This window comes from Calidris pugnax, unplaced genomic scaffold, assembly GCF_001431845.1.
Source record: "Calidris pugnax isolate Ruff unplaced genomic scaffold, ASM143184v1 scaffold7, whole genome shotgun sequence".
Lineage (NCBI taxonomy): Eukaryota > Metazoa > Chordata > Aves > Charadriiformes > Scolopacidae > Calidris > Calidris pugnax.
Genome location: NW_015090762.1, coordinates 375385 through 398384, shown reverse-complemented (window position 1 = coordinate 398384; position 23000 = coordinate 375385). Strand labels below are relative to the sequence as shown.

The 23000-nt window shown below is 48.9% G+C and overlaps 1 protein-coding gene across 3 annotated transcripts in view; it reads left to right on the top strand.

The window, feature by feature from the left end:
* Nucleotides 1–21679, top strand: part of ASCC2 (activating signal cointegrator 1 complex subunit 2) — a 30803-nt gene extending 9124 nt beyond the window's left edge. For all 3 annotated transcript variants that reach the window (XM_014941704.1, XM_014941792.1, XM_014941884.1), the window contains exons 6-19: nt 922–989; nt 2580–2690; nt 3825–3937; nt 6018–6092; nt 6627–6734; nt 8234–8302; nt 9209–9283; nt 9522–9708; nt 10246–10460; nt 12089–12208; nt 16478–16702; nt 19131–19242; nt 19795–19871; nt 20902–21679. In XM_014941704.1, coding sequence (XP_014797190.1) covers nt 922–989; nt 2580–2690; nt 3825–3937; nt 6018–6092; nt 6627–6734; nt 8234–8302; nt 9209–9283; nt 9522–9708; nt 10246–10460; nt 12089–12208; nt 16478–16702; nt 19131–19242; nt 19795–19871; nt 20902–21070 — 1724 coding nt within the window. In that variant the 3' untranslated portion in view covers nt 21071–21679. The remainder of the gene's footprint in view (nt 1–921; nt 990–2579; nt 2691–3824; nt 3938–6017; nt 6093–6626; nt 6735–8233; nt 8303–9208; nt 9284–9521; nt 9709–10245; nt 10461–12088; nt 12209–16477; nt 16703–19130; nt 19243–19794; nt 19872–20901) is intronic.
* Nucleotides 21680–23000: the final 1321 nt, after the last annotated feature.

Here is a 23000-nt window from a genome sequence, read left to right as displayed (position 1 = left end):
TTCCACTCTAAGTGGCTCTGTCAAGCCTCGGAGGTGGGAAGAAGGCATGACAAGACAGATAGTTCTCTTTTAGATGTGAAGCTTAGATATTCTGGGTCTCAGTGTCTGAAACCTCATTTGAATTATACATGTGCTTTGGAGTGCTACGCAATAACGCTGCACGCAAGTGACCAGTGATTTCCTCACCTGATTATTCGTGTTATGTTGTGACAGGAATGGCATGAGCAGTTCTGGCGTGTAATTCATAACTTGATAAACTTTAGGATCTTCTCCGGATATAAATTTTTCTGAAACCTGTCTTGTAACTCTTACCCGTGCTCTGTCCTTGCTGGAGAACTCTGTTAATTTTCACTGTCTGAGCAGTAATTCACAGGAAAATAGGCAGCCTCTGTGCTTACTCGGTGAGGATTTATGGTGTGCCATTACTCAGGGGAGTATTTTGTAAAGATAATGAAGCCCTAGTAATATAATAGCAGGTATTACTAAAGCCTCATTACCTTTTAAGAAATATTCTGCAGAACATTTTCCAGTGTATGCTGAACTGTTATCAGTAATTAAAAGTCAACTCCGATTGTCAAATAAAGGAACTAGGAATGTTTAGTGATAGTATTTGCATTATTCATTGATTCAGTCTCTGGGGCGTGAATCATCTAACATCTTGTTGGCTCTGCTGTGATGAGTATAATCTCATTACCAGTTCCCTGGTTGCTCTGAGGAGTTGATGGGCCATTTCTGTAGGAGTTGGCCCCGTGCACGAGTGGAGACGTGAAGCCTGTGCCCGTGTCCTACATGGTTATTAGCTGTCTCTGGAGGGGCTGGGGGTGTCACTAATAACACAAGTCCATCTTCTGGTGCGAATTTGCTTGTTGGCAAGAATGTCTGAACTAATGGGAAACAATCTCCTTCCCTCTCTCTTCTCAGAAAATATCTTCACTTGGCAACCAAGTTACTTCAGTGACCTGGACGAAACTCTGCCCACCGTCCTGCAGGTACGGCTCTGCTGCTCGGCTCGGATTCCCTCTGGAAATGTGGCAGGGCTTAGAGGGTGGAAGGGAGCAAACGTGGTCGCAGGCAGGCAGAAAGTACCAGCTAATGCTTCCTGTCTCTCTCTAGCTCATGCTAATGTGCGTCAGGTCGTTTTTGAACCTTTATCTAATATTACTTGAGGACTAGTTCCTGTTACCTTCCTTTGGCTTCTGGTCTTCTCTGCAGTTAAGCTCAAGGAATTTTTATTAGGCAGTTCAAAAAGTATTCTTTATATCCTCCCCCCAAGCAGGGGAAGCATTGAAACTTAAAACAACCAAATCGAGACGGTGAGAGGTAGCCAAGGCTTGACACAGTAGAATGGGGTAGTGTTAACACAGCAGGTTCTCAGGAGGAAATGAAAATCTGTGCATTGTTACTGTACAAAAGATATTTGGCACCTCTCCATGTCTAAGCTCTCATTTTCATAAGTAGCTTATACGTTTCCCAGACTCGGTTAAGCAGGATTCACGTTTAACCTGAGAGAGAAATCAAGGTGCCTTGGCATCTTTGTACCCTGAAAATGTTACGTTTATGTCCTCAAAAAGCTCACCTATGCACAAAACCCAAGTAGCGTTTATCCCAAGACACCTGTAATGTCACTTGACTTCTTGAAAGCCCACATTTTTCTTTCGGTGTGTTAAGGAACGGTTAGAGCTGAATCTCAAGGGTGATACCACATTTGAAAAAATATTCTAGGATGCAAGACCAAACCTTCAAATGAATTTCTGGGGAGGACAGTGGAGATTCCCTTTGCTTTTTGTGATGTACCACATCGGAGTGGTTTCTCTGCAGAGCAATTGGTTTCTCTACTGGGTGTTTTCGTAACCACTGCAGGGTGATACCAGCGTATCTCAAGTGCACGGATGTAACAGCTCAAAGATGTGTCGTTACTGATCCCTAAAGTTATTTATGTGCTTACACTGTCACTGAAAGGAGTCGATACCTGTGCAGGTCCAGAAGCCTGCGTGCCCTGTAGAATAGTTATGTTAACCCCATGAGTGCAATGTCAGTACTTTTAGTCCCCATTTACACATCTCTGGGAGGAGGATTTGACAAATCTCATTGGGTGCAAACGTGGAGGAGTTGCTTTAAAGTTGGTCCTACAGCAGAGTTTGTTAGCAATCCAGAACCTGATTCTTTGGTTATAAAGAAAAGCCACAAAACCTGCCCCACTGCCCACAGGGGAGAGGGCAGGAAGGCTCCAGGACTAGCCCGTAAGCAGGGGGTGGTGTTAACCTCCCAGTCATCCCACTGCTCCCTCGCAAATGGGGATCCTGGGTGGCCTCCCAGTGTTGGCTGGCTTTTTGGCATAGCTAAGGGTTGGGGTTAGCTGCAGCCCCTGTCTCAGCACCACCACTGATGCTGCAGTTAAATTGCACACAAGTGATGTGGAGTCTCAGAGGTGCAGCGTAGCACTTCCTCCTGCAGCCTGCGAGGCTTTGTTACAGCTTTTATCTTACGCAGCCGCATGGAAATAGTCACCTGTTGCATATAAAGCCTGTCCCACCTCTTCCCCCTCTCTGTTTTAACACTGTTCTGTTCTCTTGGTCTAGGTCTTCAACAATATTTTGCACAAGTGTGGCTTGCAGTGTGAAGGAGAGTCTGCTGAGCCCCAGAAACTGGAAGAAAGAGTAAATGTGACCCCAGGGAACATGCCCCTTCAGGTAGAACTGTGGCTCCTTCCCTTCAGGGTTTGTAGTCCCGCAGAGCGAACACTCCATGGAGCAGTAAGACTACAGAGGGTCATTCTGTTCCCAAATACTGGTGGCTCACACAGCACGTGGTTCCTTGTCATTGTTTCACTGCTTGTCGTATGACTCGGTGATAAAGCCTTTCCACCAGGAGCTGGTTGGTTCCTTGTCATTGTTTCACTGCTTGTCGTGTGACTTGATGATAAAGCCTTTCCACCAGGAGCTTTGCTCGTGTGCATTTCAGCTGTATCCATTGTAGAATCATAGAATGGTCCAGGTTGGAAGGGACCTTTCAGATCATCGAGTCCAGCTGTTAACCCAACACTGCCCAAACCACCAACTACTCGTGTCACTCAGCACCATGTCTGCCCAGCTTTTAAATACCTCCAGGGACCACTTCCTTGTAGTGTGGGTTCTTTTCAAACCTGGCATCTTTTTTTGCTTAACCAGCTTATATGTAATGTAGGAGAGCGTCTGACAGGTCTCCAAATAACCCTCACAGTGATCAGAATTGGTCTTTTCTTCAGAAATGTTTGTTTAGCAGCAGTGTACTTTAACTTCTAGATAATAAGAGGGGTTTTTTTTTGTGCTGGGTCCTGTGCAAAGCCGGGCCCCATCCCAGCGAGCACGGTCTTCTACAACATCTTAGTCATTCAGTTTGTATGTGGGAGTTGTTACAGCTACCCTGGGAGTGCAGCATCTTGCACTGACATGGACTGCTGAAACCATCCCTGCAATTCCTGTGTCACTGCTGCACAGCGCTGCCCGGCAGCTGGGGAAGCACAGTGTTTGCAGAGGATGTATAGAGGGCAAAGCCATGCTCCAAACCAGCAGCTGATGAGGATTCTCATCATTTCAGAGAACTATTCGTGAGAGTGAGCAGTTGGGATTGCATTATAGATGTTTAAAGGACAGAAAATTTAGTAGAGACACCTCTGCCTCTAGACTCAGTGACGTGTAACGTGTTTATGACTGATAACAGACTTTCTTTGTGCAGTCAGGAAAAAGGTTTGGTCTGAACGTGCCGTGTCCCTGCTTGGGAGTTATACTGTGTTCACCCGAAAGCTTCTCTGGCTTTTCTCTCACTAGTTGCTCTTTCTCTCTCAGGAGCTGAAGGATATTGTGCTGTACTTATGCGACACTTGCACAACGCTCTGGGCATTTCTTGATGTCTTCCCGTTGGCTTGCCAGACCTTCCAAAAACATGAGTTTTGCTACAGGTACGTGTTGGGCTGCAGACAGAGCTTGTCTTGGGATTTGCTGCTGCGTCTTGTCCCGGTGCCTTCATCATTAAAAGAGTAGATAGATTTAATGCAGCTAGAGACTGCTAGGCTCACACTGACAGGAACACAGAGACTCCCAGTAAATGACTGAATATGGGGATGTCTAGAGTTTGTCTGTTATATGTTCACCGTCATCGTTATCTAGATCCTAGAGCCAGGCAGCCGTAAACAGTACCTGCTGTGCTTTGGAAAGGGTGGAGAGGGAGGAGCAGGAAAGAGTTGAGGACAAAAAGAGCTTCCCTGCTTCCCCGAAGCAAGGGAAATGGCAAGTCTTGTGGAGTGATAGTCCATTAAACCTTTTCTTCTTTGCTGTCATGCCTAAGTTTTATGGTAGAGAGTATTATTGAGGTTTGGCAGCAGCAGAGTGCCTGGGAGAGTGCCCAGCACTGTCACAGCTTTTTATGGTAGAGAGTATTATTGAGGTTTGGCAGCAGTGGAGTGCCTGGGAGAGGGTGACAGCCAGCACTGTCACAGCGGGGCTGACACATTCCCTGTCCCACTCCGGATCATGGTGGCGATGAGTCAGGATGGTCTGAAGGACCAGAACAGCCCAGTGTGTTCCTGCAGGGGCTGCGAGTCCTTGAGTGGCACTTACCAGGCTGGCTCCAGGGGTGTTGAGCCCCCAGATCACCTTGTAGAGACTTTCCATAACAGCCTTTGCTTAGCACCGACTGAAGAGTGGATTTATTGACTCTATTTCCTCTGGTTTGTTTGTCTGTTGGTGTGAACAAGCTCACATTTGTGTTTTGCTTTTGTTTGCAATGGTGTTGCAGACCTCTGAAGCCTTACGGCTGGCAGTGGTTTATGGCCCCCAGGCTGAGTAATGCTGTGTGGGGGTACGTGGGTTTGTGTCCTCTTTGGATGCTGTCGTTGAGTTGGTTGTTGAAGGAAGAGCAGATCGGGGGCCGTTTGGGTTGGCAAGCGGCGCTGCTTGCACGCTTGGTTACTCAGAGGAGGAAAGTCTTTTACTTTTAATTCTACTGTTGATGTCAGAGATGTGCTAAAATAGTCTCCATCTCTGTGCAGCGGGACCACAGCAACATTTTCATTCCTTTTCAATATGGACTAATGACTGGGTCTTTGGAGTGCGGGGAGGGAAAACTGATTTACGTGTCATCTTTTTGGAACCTCTGTGAGTCGGAGTCGATCTGCTGGCGCTTCTAATTTCTCTCCCTGACTAATAGTATCAACCAGCTTCTGCTCCATTTGCCTCAAGGATACTCATTTAACATATTTGGCTCTTAATATGAGACATGGACATAATGTTCCTGATGGAGCCTCTGCTCCTCAGCTCAGCAGACTTGGCTTTTGTGCCGAGTGCTGGAAACCATTAGTTGTAACACCCAGCTCCTGGTGCAGCAGCACTGGCTGATGCTCTGTGAGGGCATTTCTCCACATCCCCTGGTGCTGTGTCACTGAAGGAGGGGGGCTCTGTGGGCTGCCTGGCACTGACAATGTGAAACTGGACCCATTTCTAAGTGTCTTTGTTTCCTCCCTGCCCCGTCCTACTAAATGTCCTCTTAAGCTTTCTGCATATTGGAACCTTCATCGAAGTGCCCACCTAGAGCAGAGCTGAGTAGCAAGACCAGGAAGATTTTATTGGAAATGTATCCTGTTTCATATCCAGTGTTTAGCATACAGCAAGAGAGGGCAGTGAGGATATTGGAGTGGGTGTTTCGGGCTGGACTGGAGCATTTTGGCTCTTTGCAGACTGTAGATTTGTGTTTGGGATCTTTCTGGGTTGGGTGGGTTGTTCTGCTCAATGGCATGATGCTTCTCAGATGGGTTTCTTTGCCTCCATCTTCAAAGACACCTTGATGGTTTCCTGAGAGGGCTGCTCTTGTCTAGTGCCTATTTGCTTGCTTCTGTTCAGGGAACAAATACCAAAATGGGGTAATGCTAATGAGTACCGCTGGTGAGGAGAATTTAATGAAATTAACCATTTGATTTGCCTTTTAGCAGATGACTTTTGAAACCTTGGTTGACAGTTCCTATTTTTTTGCTCCTTTCTGTACAGATTAGCTTCGTTTTATGAATTGGCAATTCCTGAGCTGGAATCCGCAATTAAGAAGAGGCGTTACGAGGATAACAGGTGAAAACGGCTGAAAATCTTGCATTTTCTTCTCAAGAAAAGTCTTCCAGGGCTTAGTGAAAAATTCCCTTCATGCTGCTTTGCCCACCTCTGTGGAATCTCTATCTTTTTTTATGCTGCTTCGAAGAACTCTGAAGAGATGGCTTTTCTAATTCCAAATGTTCCTGGGCAGTGGGGTGACTAATGATTTCATCCACTGCTGTCTAAGAACAAACTCGATGGGAGGTGCATTCAAATTGTAACAAAGTGTGATAACATGAGTGATATCTGTGTATAGATGGCTCTCGATTTAAGGCACAGATGGGATACCACGTGTCTGGCTGTTGGGGCAATTGGTGATTGAGACCAACTTGCTTTAGAGCATGGATTTTCCTTAATGACTGTGAAATGGCTCTGATCTCTGGTCCTTGCAGCAAAGAAACGATGCTGATAACGAATTCCCTCCTCTAGAGGGTTAACTCCTGCAGTCAAGGTGTGTTAAAGATTCCCATTTCTTCTGCTGACACTAACAGTGTCTTTTTACTCTCTCTGAAGTGTTTTTGCTGATTTGTGGAGGAGAATTTCGCATTCCAGGAAGAAGATGATCGAAGCTTTTCACATCCTAATAAACCAAGTGTGTCTGCAGCCCATCTTAGAAAGCAGGTACTGGCACTTGGGCGCTGTGGTTCTAGCCAGTTATTTGATGGAGTTGTAGCCAAAGACTTTGGCTGAGATCAGAAGTCAGTTGTCCTGCGTAGCAGGAGTGTTCCAGGTGAAGCTGTGTGGTCCAGAACTGGTGTGGTGAGCTGTGTGCTGACCCCCTGGTGTGGGACAATGCCGTGGTGCAAAGAGCTTTCTAACCCCAGTTTATGGCTAAATTACAAGTCCTAATGGTGTGTGTGCAGACACCTGGACTGAGGCACCATAGTAAGAGTGATACAGAGCTACAGATCACTGGAAACAGTGGATTTAAATCTAGATACTGGTGCCTTTACCTAGTTCTTGCCCCCCTGCTATTGTGAAAATTGCTAACTGATAGCTCTGTGAGTAATCTCACAATGAAGGCAGGTATAACTATCCTAATTTTAAAATAGAGATATGTAGTGATGTGAAATGACCCAAAATCATGCTGAGGACTGGGGACAGAGCCAAGAACTTGGATCTTGACTGGAAGGCCAGTGCTGCCTGGGGCTGGTCTCTCTTTGCCTGTACTCGTTCCGGGTTTTGTAGATGGCTGGTGTCTGTGGCTCCTGTTCAGCTTGAATATTTTCCCTGGTTTAGTCTCAGAAGATTGTTGTCCCTGAAGATGAGGATGGTCTGTTGATGCAATTTCTTATGAGAGACCCAGGTTTGCTTCCTTGACTTCCTCTGTGACCTGAACCCAGTGTGTCTGTGCTGTAAATCCAGTCCTATAGGAGCAATAGTGACCTTGCCTTACCCTTGCTCACCCAGGCAGTGCCTTTTGGTACCCACTGGAATATTGACAGCATAAACAAACTAAAGAGTGTACTGTGTTCAGATTCCACACTATTAAGGACTATATATACTTCAGGGCTAGTAAAGGACAGCTCTAGAAACTCATTCCCAGTTTGACTAGAGCTGGGGCCTCTGTGAAAATATGTCCAGTGGTTGGAGAAATACCTTTCTGTAACACTGATGTCCTGCAGAGAGCGTTCTGTCTGGCTGTGGAGCTTGATGCCTCAGCAGCAGTGGGAGGTTCAGGCGTTATAAGAGAAGGGCTGCAGTAGGAGTTTGCTTGGTGTGTGTTTCTTATGTACTTTCTGGGAGGTTCACTGGGATAATCCCGAGACGTATAATAAGAGTGCAATTACCAAAGCACCACACACCCTTTTCTGCTCATTGCAAGTCTGAGGCATCGAGCTATGATTTGTACAGTCTCCAAAGCCTTGTAATTCTAACTGCGATGCAGCTCTAGGCTGAAAGGTTTGCAGAAGCCATAAAGGAAGCTTGTTTCCATTTGACCCTTTGCTCCCAGAAGAGTCAAAAAGTGGTTGGAATTATATTTTCTAATGGGATTTTCCCTCGATGTGTGAGTGTGACTAGTGTGGCTAGTGAGGCAGAATGTGGACATTGCAGTAGGCTTGTGTTAGGTCCCACTTGCCACTGAGTTTTTCACTCTGTTGTGCCATTCTTTTCCGTAGCTGTGAGAACATTCAGCCTTTTATTGAAGAATTTCTCCAGATCTTCACTTCCGTGCTTCAGGAAAGGAGGTGAGTCTTGCTGAAAGAGGCCCAAGGGGAGGGTCAGCTTGCCTTCCTCTGCCATTCTTTACAGCAGAATTGCCCGAGACATTATTAGGAGGCATTACGATGCGTTTGGGAGTTAGAAATCATTCTAACTAGTTGGGAGAGGCGCTGCGATAGGATTTCAGACTGCAGTGCAGACCTTGATGTAAAGGTGAGGAGGATGTTGCATGACGCCGGAGAATGTTAGTCTTCACTCTCTTTAATCCAGGCTGTCAAAGTGGAGGACAGCAATTTAGCCATTAGCTACTCTGACAAGTTAGGCTATTATTACTAATCTGTGCTTTTCAACTGGGGTGAGCAGGCCAGGAAGATATTAAATGCTAATGGTGAAGTTGCAAAGTGAATAAGTAGCAGAACTGGGAGTTCGATGCCATCCTCCTAACGATGCTGTCATTCCCATCCTCTGCAGGTCATAAACCACATTTTCTCTGTGATGTGGCACTGGGTTACAGGTCTCAGCACCATGAGGGGTAGAAGCATAGAATCATAGAGTGGTTTGGGTTGGAAGGGACCTTAAAGCCCCCCCAAGTGCCACCCCCTGCCCTGGGCAGGGACACCTCCCACCACACCAGGTTGCTCCAAGCCCCCTCCAACCTGCCCTTGAACCCCTCCAGGGATGGGGCAGCCACAGCTTCTCTGGGTGTTGTAGCTGGCTCCGATGGCTCAGGGGCAAGTGTTGCTGCAGTGTAACGGGAGCAGAATCAGACATGGGAACCCACGCTGGAGTTCAGTGTTGAGTGACAGGTTGTGTGTGTGTTCCTGCCTGAGCAGTGTGGAAGTCAAAGTGGCATCACGGGTGGCAGCAAGTGACAGGTCTGCTGATAATTCATTCCTGAGTTCCACTGATTAAACTTGTTACTGCAATTTCAGGTTTCTCCGTGACTATGACAAGCTGTTTCCTGTTGAGGATGATGTCAGTCTGCTTCAGCAAGCGTCCTCCACGCTGTATCCTCTGCTGTCACCGGGGGGGTTGGCAGACCTGGCTGCTCTTAGATTCCTTCACGCTGGTGGCATTTCCAGTGTGGCTGCCTCTGGTTAAGCTGCACGGCTGGCAGTGAGTGATGCAAAGTTTCCCATTAAAGAATGGGGGAAATGTTAATGTAGGCACAGGCTTTGGACCCGCTAAAAGTTGTGTAGGTCTGAATATGCACATCTAGAAATGTCCTTAATGCGGTTCTCTTAGAGACGAGACCAGGACAGCCTATATTCTCCAAGCAGTGGAAAGTGCCTGGGAAGGGGTAGACAGGAAAAAAGCACAAATTGTTAGAGATCCAACACTACCAGCAACACCTAATGGAGCATCAGCCGTAGAGGAGGGCACTGCTGAGGATGTGGAAGAGCTTGGGGCTGCCTATGCATCAGAGGATGAGGTGAGTAGAGCTGTGTGAACAGGACTGGGCTCTGCTCTTTCTGTCCTTACTTCATTCGTTCATGAAGAGAGGAAGGGTTTGCTCAGGTTTGGGGATTACATGAGACTTACTCTGATTTCTTACCTTTGCTAGATTTCAGTGCAGCCTCGTGTGCCTTGGGAAATGAGAAACAAAACTACACCCGAATCCCGGTGTAATCTCTGAGCAGGTTGCTTCTGACTCCCCTTGCCTTGGCTTTCCTGCTGCTGGGGTTTATTTAAATAGTGCTTCATGTGTATTTTTTAAGTGCACAGTTCATATGTTATTTGAAGAAGGGATTGTCCAGAGCATCCTTGCTGACTCTGGGACAGACAAAAGTAGTCCTGTGCCCCAGCCCATGTCACAGACCTTGTGTACTTTAAGCAACTTACCTGATTTCTCTTCTTTTGGCTTCAGTCTTTGACTTCTCTGTGTTTTCCCTTTTGTAATGTCCGTACCCACCTTCCCCCAGCTGCTGGCTCTTCCCAGTAACGCCCCCCCTTCTCTTTGTACCTGCAGTGTGCTGGTGCGGCCGCTGCGCCCATTGCCAAGGTGTCAGGGGTGGAGCTGGACTCTCTGATCTCTCAAGTGAAGGACCTGCTGCCAGACCTTGGCGAGGGCTTCATCCTGGCCTGCCTGGAAGAGTATGGTTACAGCGCTGAGCAAGTCATCAACAACATCCTAGAAGACAAACTGGTGCCATATTTGGATAAACTGGACCGAACAATGCAAAGGTGTGGGACAGCTTCTGGTGTGGCTTTTGTGCCTTCTGGTTGGCTGTTATCTTCTTGGGTTATCATTTAACATCATTCTTAATGAAGGTTAGACCGTTGTAGAGCTCTAAGAAGTTGGCAGTGCCTTTTCTTGTGGTAGATAGCTGCAGTGAGAGCTTCTCACTGCCATCTGCCAGTAGTTTTCTGTCCTGGTGGTGTCCCAGCAGAGGACTGGAACATTCACTGTTCAGCGTTTCAGTAGAGCAGGTGCTGGGTTGTGTTTTGTGATGGGGGGACAAAAATACTTGTGCATTAAACACTGAAATTAGAACCGTTAAAATCCCATCACGGGGACATGGGCTTAGTCTGGGCTGGGCAGTAGAACGTGTTGGCTTCAAAAGTTATGTTGCTGCAGAGGATGGGGTTGTAGGTGTTACAATCCCAGCTGCCCTGTGGGAAAGGGCATCTTCAAAGCAACTAATTCAGCTGAAATTCAACCTGCGGAATCAAATTGGGTATTTGAAAGGCTACTGTTTTGTGACTGAAGATAAACCAGAGAGAGAGAGAGTGGAAATGGCAATTTAGATCCATTTTTATCTACCCTTTGACAAGGCCTCCGTGGGACGGAGGGTTCTGGCTGGCAGCGGGATGGAGTCGGTTTAGTTTGTCTGCAGCTGGTGCAGCATCTGTTTGTGCTGCAACAGCAGTTTCTGCCCGAGCAGCAGGATGGGAATGTGCTGGTTGTTCACATTTCATGGAGGAACGGGCAGACTGTCTCATTGTTGCATTAAAAACGGAAAGCATCTTTATCAGAAAAATGATGTGAAAAAAAAAATAATCTTAATTTTGCGACAATCTTCGTGCTTTCACAGTCGATCTGCTGACTGGGGCGCAAGTGATGTGGGGTGGGATTTTGGAAGGGTTGTTTTTTTTCTGCAGAGCCAGCAGCTACAGAAGATAGGGCTGGATTTTTATGGTTTTTTTCCCTGCCTCTTGCATCTTCAAACAAAACTGCCAGTTCAATAGCAAATGTAGAATTTTGATCACCGCTGATTTTAGAAGTGAGCACAGCAGCAGTTTCAGATGCCCAGCTGAGCTAACAGCGCCAGCAAAATGAATGTAAAAATCATGGTCTTTTGACTTAAAAGTTGAACAAATGTAAACCTAGAGCCCTGAGAAAGAATTAAGAAGGAACCGTAGGGAGATAAATATCCTGAAATCAAGAGCAGCAAATTATTGGATTTTTTTCCAGCATGTAATTCATCATACTTAGTGTTTGCCTTTACTAAGTCGCTGTTTTGAGACCAGGCAGGCTGAATATTCCACGCTGCGGTACAGTTTGACTTAAATGAAGAGAAGAATATTCTTTCTGCTTCCTGTAAGTTGTTGTAGCTTCCCCACAAAGAGAAGCTTTGAAAACTCTGCCTTTCATCTTAGACCAACGCCGTGTAGCGATTGTGCACGTACCGTAGTGTGAACTGAAGGAACAGCAGCCTGTGACCCCCTCAGCCGGCACCGCGAGGAGCGGGGTGGGCTCTGGGTGACTCTGAGACTGAAAAACACTAAACCAAGGTCTCGGGAAGGAGAGGACTTGATTTTCCTGGGCTCACCTTTGTTTTTATTCTCTCTGTCTTTTGTTTTTTTCGCAGGCAGCTGAAGCCAGACCCTACCCCTCTGGTCACTTCTCGCTATAATGTTTTCCAGAATGATGAGTTTGATGTTTTCAGTAGGGATTCGGTGGATGTTTCTCGGATACAAAAAGGCAAGCGGTGAGTGTCGTGCGCCCTTAATTAACCCTGTCTGGCAGGAGGAATAAATACCTGCAAACCTGCAAATTTATTTCCAACCCCTGCAGGAATTTGTTGGCAGGGAGTAAGGCCCTATCAAAAACATTTCCCACCTGTTTTTTCTGTTTCTCTGGGAAAGTAAAATGAAATCTTATTAGGGGGTTGGTTTCAGTTGGTGTTTTTCCTAATTGGTTTTCCTCTGTGTGCTGCTGGAGTTTGCTCTGCCAAGTCCATTTCTAGTGTCGGGCTCTTGCTTCTTGGTCTTAGTGTTAAACCTGTCCTAAACAACAACCCTTGAAAAGCAGCTGTCTCTACGAGCCCAGGATGGTGACTCCGAACTGAGGATAAATAATAGTTTGGTTTAGACCCAAGCAAAGCTTCAATATCCATCTACTTCAAAATCTGATAATGCTCAGTGGCTCAGACTGCTTTTGTTGTTCCTGCTGCTGTCAGCGTCCTGCAGAAGGGCATTTCCTTTGCTTTCTGCCTGGTTTGGTGTGTTGGGCTGTGCCCCACTCCGGGCGGGTCCTGCTGGCTCCCAGTGATGTCAGCTGTACCTCCAAATGCAGTGGCTTTATTTCAGATTCTTTTTATCCTCTTTTTCTAACCCGCCAAGTGTGATATTTATGTTGGTATCTATTTACACATAACATAAAGATTGAGCTGCATGGCCCTGGGAGCTCCTGGTTAAGGTTTTGCTTGCAAAGCTGCATCAAAATCTCAGGAAAAAACCGCTTTTGTCCCAAAGTCCAGTCCAACAACTTTCCAGCAGCAGCACTGTAGGGCTTATGTTGGCTCAGCTAGGCAAGAAAAATATTTCTTTTCTCTCTGGCCAAGGCAATGACTTCTGAAGTGTCAATAACAGAGAAATCCCAGGCATAATCTCTCTCCTTCCTCTTCCTCGTGTTGTCTTGCTCAGAGTGCAGGCAGAGGCCAGAGAGCAATGTCCGAGTACAGCGCAGTGCAGCCAGCGTGAAATAACCCTGCCAGCAGCTCCCTCTGCAGATCACTTACAGAGCTTTGGAGGTTGTAATTCATCCCTGAGCTGGGTTTTGGGACCCTGTTCCCATGGCGTTGCCCCCCAGCTGCTGCTGGGGAGGCCGTGTCTTCTCTCTGCTCCTCGAGGAAGCTGCCTCCTCTGTTGCTGCTCTATTACCTGGCCTCTTGGGATTATCCTCTTCCTGCTGCCATTCCTGGTGTCTCTTGGCCTCCCTCAGGCTACAGCTTCATTTCAGAACAGTTGTTCTTACATCGAGAACACTCTCTCTGCAGGGCTCCAGACACATTATGTCTGTCTTGAGTGGTTTTTGAAACCTGGAGGTAACTAGCTGGGCTGAGCCATGCTGACCCCTATGCCCAAAGTTGACCATATCTAATTAAATCAAAGGATAAGCTAGAGTACATTGCTCTCTAGGAATTAAGGTTCAGAACTCTATAAATATGAAGAGTGTGTCCTTTCAGCACTAAAAGTGCAACTTAGTCCATGTTTCACAAGCAAGAAACCTTAGTCTTTACCCAAGAATCTGGGTAATGTGGCTCCCCTAGCTGAGCTTGGGATCTGCTTTGGATTCGAATTGTTATCAATACTTTATTTTATTTTCTCCTTCTTAAAATCTTTCACTCACCAAATTCTGCCTGGGCATGATGTCGCAATAGTGTTTGAAGAGCCAGATGAGATTGGGTCCCAGGGACACAAAGCTGGTGAGGAGTCTGGAGCACAAGTCTTGTGAGGAGAGGCTGAGGGAGCTGGGGGTGTTCAGCCTGGAGAAGAGGAGGCTGAGGGGAGACCTCACTCTCTCCAACTCCCTGAAAGGAGGGTGTAGCCAGGGGGGGTCGGTGTCTTCTCCCAAGTCACAGGCGATGGGACAAGAGGAAATGGCCTCAAGTTGCACCAGAAGAGGTTCAGATTGGAGATTAGGAACAATTTTGACATGGAAAAGGTTATGAAGCCTTGGAATGGGCTGCCCAGGGAAGTGGTTGAGGCCTCATCCCTGGAGGGATTTAAAAGACGGGTTGACACGATACTTGACATGATCCGAGACATGGGTTAGTGATGGTTGTTATCAGTTAGGTTGATGGTTGGGCTAGATGATCTTGAAGGTCCCTTCCAACCTGGACAGTTCTGTGAGTCTGTGATTCCGTAAGCGTAAGCCGTTTGGGGCAGGGACTGTTGATGTGAAGGAGGTTATCAGTTAGGTTGATGGTTGGACTAGATGATCTTGAAGGCCCCTTCCAACCTAGACAGGTCTGTGACTCTGTGATTCCATAAGTGTAAGCCGTTTGGGGCAGGGAGTGTTGATGTGAAGGAAAAAGCCACACCAGGGTGAGGAGAGAAACAAGCACGAGGAAGTGAACGTACCAGCGCAGACGTGATTCTTTGCTGATCCTGAAAAGCAATCTCGCCTGCCTGTGCCTGTCCAGCCGTAATTGCTGGCTGAGTCTGCCTCTTAAAGTCAGAGCATGTCCTGAACACCGTGGGACTAGGGGAGTTATCCCACTGTTTTTCCTGGAATTGGTGCCCGGAACGTTTCATTGCAGCTCTTCTGCAGTCATCAGACCAGCTCAACGGGAAACAATTACCAAATGCTCAGCTCAGTCTCATGCTGAACACCAGCAGAAGATGTTATCCCAGCCTAGGTATGTGTGAACTAACCACATGCTTTGTAGGGCATTTTGCAGCTAAATGCAGGCGTGTAATAGCGTGAGTCAGGTCAGAGAGGGAAACCACAGTGCTCTGTAATGTTCCTCTGCTTTGAGATTGCTAATGAAAATCAGGCTGCTTAGGTCACTTCCCCCCCCTGCTTGCTGGTATAAGTCTCTCCATTCTTGAGTCACTGACAGTCTGTGTCTTCTTTCTCTCATAATATCCAGATGCCAAATAGATCACTGATGCATGTTCTTCCTAGGCTTTGAGGGCTGCAAGTTCTCCTGTGAGTACTTGACCATGGAATCTCTTGCTGCTTTGCTGTGAGCAGCTACTCGGCTGGGCTGAAAAATGGCACTTCAAGGAGTTCATGCTTGTGCAGTGTGAGACACAGCATCTCAGTGCCTGCTTTTTAATACAGCTGTCAAAATTCTATTTCTTGGTCTTCACAGAATTGTAGAATCACAGGATGGTTTGGGTTGAAAGGGACCTTTAAGCCCACCCAGTGCCACCCCCTGCCCTGGGCAGGGACACCTCCCACCACACCAGCTTGCTCCAAGCCCCCTCCAACCTGCCCTTGAACCCCTCCAGGGATGGGGCAGCCACAGCTTCTCGGGGCAACCTGGGCCAGGCTCTCACCCCCCTCCCACCAAACAAGTTCTTCCCCACAGCTCAGCTCCATCTCCCCTCTTGCAGGGTCAAACCCTTCCCCCGCCTCCTCGGGCTCCCCTCCCTCATCCAGAGTCCCTCCCCATCTCTCCTGAAGCCCCTTGAGGGACTGGAAGGGGCTCCAAGGTCTCCCTGGCGCCTTCTCTTCTTCTGGCTGAGCAACCCCGACTGTCTCTTCTTTTTTTTAGAATGACTGTCATTTACTTGCCTCCTGAATTTTTGTAGAAATTGTACATGCAGCACTTTGACATAGATTGGATCAGAATCACTGGTCTCCTCTGGTTTGTTCTTTTCACTCTTAGTTGTACTTATTCTAATCTTTATTTGCTGGCTCTCCACGTCTACATCCATGTTTTGCATCTCAGGTTTGGAGGCTGAGGCTCCTGGCTGCAGGAACACCCGTGTCCGTGCGGCAGTGACTCCGTTGCGGCCCCGGTGGGTGGTTTGCAGGCGCGTGTTACCGCAGTGAGCCGATGCTGCAGCAGGGTGTTAGAGGGCACTCTGGGCCTGGCAGCGCCGTCTCCCACACTGGAGTCTCGGAGCCGTTCAAGATTCATGGGGCTTCTTGTGTTATTTGGGTCTTGGCCAAATTTTGGCTTGAGTATAATTGCAGTTTGGCCTCCTGTAAAAGCTTCCTTTCTGTCTCGAATGACAGTGCTGGTTTCCAATTCCTTGTTCTTATCTGCTGTGTGATCTTGCTGGGCTTCTGTTTAAAAATGACTTTGTTCCAAGCCAGGCGTGGCTCTTTTTAGTAGCCGGACAAACAGCCCTGTTATAAATCAGAGGTAGGTAGGCTGAAGTAGCACTTGCAGAGTTTGAGATGAGACTTCTGGTGCTTCAGTTTCCCCTTGCTAACAGGAAAAAAAAGTAACTTATAGAGAAGATCTTGACAGTGCTTTTGTGTGTCTGCCTCTCCGTTGCCCTGCCGTGGGGCGCAGGAGGGAGAAGGACACCACTCGGAGTTTGCTGAACGACAAACGCCTGGTGGCCCAGCAGAAGGAGCGGTACAGCCAGTACAGCGTGGTCGTGGAGGAGGTGCCCCTGCAGCCAGGAGAAGCCCAGCTCTACAAGGAGGACTACGAGGATGAGTACGATGACACTTACGACGGAAATCAAGTGGGGGCAAATGATGCTGACTCAGATGATGAGCTGATCAGCCGGAGGTAGGTGCTGGGGCTTCAGAGACCGGGAGGTTGATGGGAATGGCCACCTGGGGTTGTCCAGCCCAAACCTGTTCAACACGGGGGTTTGGTTTCCCAATGAGGATGTGTGTTGTTTCAAACCTTCTGCACTTGTGAGGAGAAGGATCTGTGGGTTCTGGTGGACAGTAAACTCTCCATGAGCCAGCAATGTGCCCTTGTGGCCAAGAGGCCAATGGGATCCTGGGCTGTGTAGGGAAGAGTGTGGCCAGGAGGTGGAGGGAGGTCATTCTCCCTCTCTGCTCTGCACTGGGGAGGCCACAACTGGAATCCTGCCTCCAGTTCTGGGCTCCCCAGTTCAAGAGAGACAGGGAACTGCTGGAGAGAGTCCAGCGAAGGGCAACAGAGATGATGGAGGGATTGGAGCATCTTCCTGATGAGGAAAGGCTGAGAGAGCTGAGACTTTTCAGCCTGGAGAAGAGAAGCCTGAGGAGAGACCTTATTCATGGTTCCAAGGATCTAAAGGGTGGGTTGAAGGAGGATGGAGCCAGACTCTTTTCAGTGGTTCCCAGTGACAGGACGAGGGGCAATGGGCACAAGCTGGACCATGGGAAGTTCCACTCCAATCTGAGGAAGAACTTCTTTGGGGTGAGGGTGGCAGAGCCCTGGAAGAGGCTGCCCAGGGAGGGTGTGGAGTCCCCTTCCCTGGAGATCTTCAAGCCCCACCTGGATGCTCCTGAGTGATGTGCTCTGGGCAGCCCTGCTTTGGCAGGGGAGTTGGACTGGATGATCTCTAGAAGGTCCCTTCCAACTCCAGCAATTCAGTGATTCCGTCAAACCACCCTTTTTGCTGCTGCTGCTGTCTCTGTAACGCGCCAGGAGGGAGACTGGGCTCTCCCTTCTCCTGCTGGCAGGGAGTGCTGCCCTGCTGTGCACGCAGCGCCGCCTCGGCTCCCGCTCTCTGTGTCTGCAGGACTCGGCCGTGGCCTCAACTCACCAACAGATCCCAGAGGGGTTTGCTGTTGTGTTGGAACGTTGCACTCAGCGGTGCCTCTGCTTATAGAAACCCATCCTGCAGCAGGGGCAAATGGGCTCTCCTGAATAATGGAGATGGAGTGTAGCTGGGCAACGTAAAACGACTCTTTAGCAAAAGAAAACTTCAAAATTTGGAAGGTCGTCCAACCAGACTTCTCCTTGTCAATCCCCTCCTGAGTGCTGACACTTGGAATCCAGTCCCTGATGGACTGCGCAGTAGTCTCCACAATGACTGACAAATAGCTTTTAGGAAGCAAAGGGTTAGTTTGGGATGAGGATTGTAGACTATTTATTTTAGAAATAAGAGCTAGAAAACATGCTTTAAAAGCTGGTGCAACGTTTCTGAAAGTGGCCTTTTAAATTCTGATGTGTTGTGAAGATGTCACCATTTCTAACCTCAAACCAAAATGCATCTTTGAGGTTTATTTGTTCCTTTTGCCTTTTTTTTTTTTTTTCCCTCCTAAAGCGTGGTGAGGCTTCAATTTAAATCCTTTTTGTGGTTTGCCTGTTACACGGTGGCACTGGGGTCTTTTCCCCTCTTTCAGGTGCTCAGCGCTCGCTGCTCCTAGAGAGGCAGCAGGAGCAATTAGTGGATGTTACTGCTGAAAACTACATCTATAGGTTTGAAGTACCAAAGGCTTTTCTGGTTTTACGTTTATTTCTTTGACAGTGGGATAGTGGATCTGAATTCCATAGAATTTAAGCACACACACACACATGTATGTATATATTAAAGAAGAGCTATAGTCACGTGGTAAATTCTGCCTCCAGGCCCTCTGCTGCTCTGCTGTTGGGGGTGATTCATGAAGCCTGCTGGATTTCCCCCAAGTATTTCCCCCCAGTATGAAACTGGGGCACATCAATGGAACTGGGGCTCCGTGAATAACCACTGACCAGTCATAGTGGTTTTAGAGCAGGGCACTCTCTGGGCATTAATGTTTCTGTCTGAGCGTGAGTTTTAGGGGTTTGTCTCTGTACAGCAGACTCTCCATGAATGGGGAGCTGAAGCCAAGCACAGCGTCCTCCTCGTTAATGCCTGATGGCTGAGCCTGGATCCCCTTTTCCCAGAGGAACCAGTCGTTTCCTTGGAGAAATTCCTTGTGAGGATTCAGGTTTTTCCTGACCGGCTCCTTTATTTTTTTCAACTATTACTATTTTCAGTAACAACTTCATAGTGAACATTCCCCAGTGAAGAACATCTGTGTTCGTTAATTGCCCGTGGCAAATGTGTCATTACCTACTGGGTCTCTTTCTTATTTCTTTCTCATTTTAGGAAAAAAACAAGTCGTCGATTCTATTTTTTTTTTTTTTTTTTTTTTTTTTAAAGATAGGAATCAAAATGAAAGGGAGATACTGCTCAGTGAAACATTTGTGGCTGTGCATCTTCACTGCTGACTGTGTGTGTCTGAATTCTCAGGCCGTTCACAATTCCTCAAGTCTTGAGACCTAAAGGGCAGGAGGACGGACAGGAGGAGGAGGAAGAGGATGACGAGGAGGAGGAGGAGGAAGCTGAAAAGGAAAGAACGAAGGTGATACTTAGTTTGTGGTTGGAGTTGTATTAAGATTTACCCTGTGTCTTACCTGCTTCACAGGCAGAGTGATGTGGAGCAGGTTTCCTTTTACAGGGTGAATCTTTTAGCAGGAGCACAGAGACTGAGCTGCTCTTTGGAGTGGCTCTTTCTGTGGTCTGCTGGGCTCTGAAGTGTCCCCCAGTACAGCTGCCCTCTGCTTCCTGGGCTGCCCACACCGAGCAAGGACTCTTACTCCGTGGAGAGTTTTCATCTCCTTTAGTCCATAGCCAGCCTGTGCCAGGAGAGCACTTTGAGGGTCACTCATGCTCTGTTGCCATGGATATCCTGGAAGCAGTGACGTGATGCTGTTGCTGGCAGAGGTGGGATGCAGGAAGGAGTCTGGGTCAGGTTTTGTGTTCAGAGTCCCTGACCCCAATCCTGCTGGCTCAGCTGGGGAGAGAACGAACAAGGAATTGACTCTGTTCCACGGTCCAACAGAATCTCCTCCTGCTCTAACCTTTTGTGTGATGCTGATGAGCTTGCTGACTTCTTCCCTTCCTTCCCTGGCAGGACCAGTTTGTGCAGGACCCGGCCGTGCTGCGGGAGAGAGCAGAAGCCAGGCGCCTGGCTTTCCTTGCCAGGAAGGGGTAAGGAAACCATAAACCTACCATAAAAAAGACATTGAGGGGCTGGAGCGGGTCCAGAGAAGGGCGACAAAGCTGGTGAGGGGTCTGGAGAATAAGTCTTATGAGGAGAGGCTGAGGGAGCTGGGGTTATTCAGCCTGGAGAAGAGGAGGCTGAGGGGAGACCTTATTGCTCTCTCCAACTCCCTGAAAGGAGAGTGTAGAGAGGTGGGGGTCGGTCTCTTTTCTCAAGTCACAGGCAACAGGACGAGAGGAAATGGCCTCAAGTTACACCAGGGGAGGTTCAGGCTGGATATTAGGAAAAAATTTTTCACTGAAAGGGTTCTCAGCCCTTGGAATGGGCTGCCCAGGGAGGTGGTTGAGGCCCCATCCCTGGAGGTGTTCAAAAGACGGGTTGATGTAGTGCTGGGAGGTCTGGTTTAGTGATGATGCTCCTTGTTTGTTGTGTGGGTGTCTATTTTTGTCAGTTAGGTTGATGGTTGGACAAGATGATCTTTGAGGTCCCTTCCAACCTAGAAGATTCTGTGATTCTGTGATTCTGTGAAGTGTTTCCCTCTGGGGGGTGAAGCCCGGGCTCTGCAGTTAGCAGATATTTTGCTGTTGACTGGAACTGCTGAGGGGATATACCTGTTCCTTTACATTCCTGTAGGACACGGTCACTATTGTGGTGGTGTTCACTTCCTCACCCAACTTTTACTTTGCTGCTGGTCGTTCTGTCCCATCACATGGGTGGGCACAACAAGCAGCAGAACCCCATCTTGGAGAGAACAGCTTCCCAGAGCTGGAAAAGCTTCCCGGAGCTGGAACAGCTCCCACAGGGATTGCAGGACAGTTTAATGGCTGGCTTTAGCTGACAGATTTGGTGTGTAGAAGGACGCGGTCACTGTGTGGCCGATGCTGATGCTCAGCCCTGCAGAGCTGGGTGCAGCTGGGGGCTGAGCTCCTCACATCCACTTGTTTCTCGGGATGGGTGTGTTTTGTCCCCTGAGTGTGCAGTGTGCTGCTCCTGATGGCCTTCTCCTCTCTGCTCCAGGTACAAGCACGACAGCTCTGCTGTTGTTGGGAACGTGAAGGGCCACGGGCAGAACCGGGAAACGGTGCAGGAGCGGAGGAAGAAGGAAGCAAACAAAAGCACAAGAGCCAACCATAACCGACGAGCCATGGCTGACAGGAAGCGGAATAAAGGCATGATTCCCTCCTGAGAGACGCTCGGCGCTGGTGGTGCATCATCCCTGGCCCTCTGCTTTGGGAGGTGGCAGTCGTGCTCCGTTCCCTTGGCGCTCCCTCCGCTCGGGGCACTGGATGTTGGGATTCAAGACCTGGCATTTCAGCCCCCGCGGAGTCGCACGCCCCGTGGGAGGGCTGTTGTTGAAGGGAAGGAGCTGCCCCCCACGCAGCCCCTGACTGCTTTTCAATGTACAGAGCTGCACGGCTCCGGGATGCCTCGGACAGGCTGCACCAGCCGCTCCTTTCCTTTTTGTACTATTTGTAATTCTGAGAATTTTATTTTCGTACTGGCTCCTTGCGCCCTCTCCGCAACTCCAGCGGGTTTCCAGGCCGTGCAGAGGGCAGCTCTGAGGGCAAAAGGCTCCCTGGACCAGCCCTCGTCCAGCCCTCGCGGCTTCCTGCGCCGCCAAAATGCCTTATCCCAAAGGACAGCTTGAAGGGCGATGGGGGAAAACGCTCAGGCTGTTCCCACTGCCAAGGGACACCCAGGAGTTCAGGTGGACAAGACCTTACCATAAATTCCTGTCCCTTGAGTGAGGCGTGTGGAAAAAAAAAAAAAAAAAAAGAATGTGCAAATAAATGATTTGAACCTTTTAGTTGGTGTTTTCGGCTCATATTGATTTTTAAGTTGGAGGAACCTCACGGAGCCTTTTAACGTGCTCTCTCTGCAGGCAGTGAAATTCAGCTGCTGCTTTGTGTGTTGGTTTAGTGTAATGAGATCCAGCCACAGCCAGGGAAGCTTAAAGATACTTGAAAATGGGGATGGAGGCTTCCTTAGCACGATGACAGTGGTGAGGAAATCGGAGTTGAAGGCCGCGGGATCGGGGCCTCCCTGGGGAGCTGCCTCCTCAATAACCACTTGTCACACTCCGAGGAGCAGAGCTGTCCTCATCCTCCTGTTTGCTGTCGGGAAGGCTGGGAGCTAATGGTAAACAGCGGGTTGTAGCTGCTGAAAGGACTTCTCCTGAGGGCTGCCTTTTGTTAGGGAGGCAGGGAGACGCAGGAAGGAGAGGGAGAGACACCAGTCAGTGCCCTCACTGTGGAACCTGTTCGCAGGAAGGAGAGGGAGAGACACCAGTCAGCGCCGTCACGGTGGAACGTAAGGTGCCTCAAAGGCCGCGGCGATGGCTGCTGCACCGTGCCTGGGCAAGCCTGGAGCCTCCGCCAGCAGCTGGGGGTAAAACTCTTCCAGTTGCTGTTGTCACGGAGCATTAGCACGTTTTTGGAGTGCCGTCCTCATCGGGGAGATGAACTTACAGGTAAACAATTAGGCTTTGCTTGGTTAATGAGCTCTGAGTGCCATCTCCTCACCACCACACTGTGTTTTCTAGTCCAGCTCTCTAAAGCAGAGCAGGGGAAGGTGCTGGGGACAGCGGGGGTGGGTGTGTGGCCTGAGAGCTGCCATCCCGGGGTACGCCCAGGGCTGCAGGAGGAGCGCCCCGGTGTCAGCTCCGGAGGCAGGGAGGGCGCTGCCGGGATTTAGGCAGAGGGTAGGGCTGGGGGCTGTGTGTGACAAGTGCCACTGCCAAACACTGTTGTGCTGGGGCTGTTTTCAGCACCACATTATTTGTTGCGCAAATATAATGAGTCCTGATGCTCCGAGGACGAGATTTCTCTTTGCCCGAACGTCCTCATCGGGGAGATGAACTTACAGGTAAACAATTAGGCTTTGCTTGGTTAATGAGCTCTGAGTGCCATCTCCTCACCACCACACTGTGTTTTCTAGTCCAGCCCTCTAAAGCAGAGCAGGGGAAGGTGCTGGGGACAGTGGGGGTGGGTGTGTGGCCTGAGAGCTGCCATCCCGGGGTACGCCCAGGGCTGCAGGAGGAGCGCCCCGGTGTCAGCTCCGGAGGCAGGGAGGGCGCTGCCGGGATTTAGGCAGAGGGTAGGGCTGGGGGCTGTGTG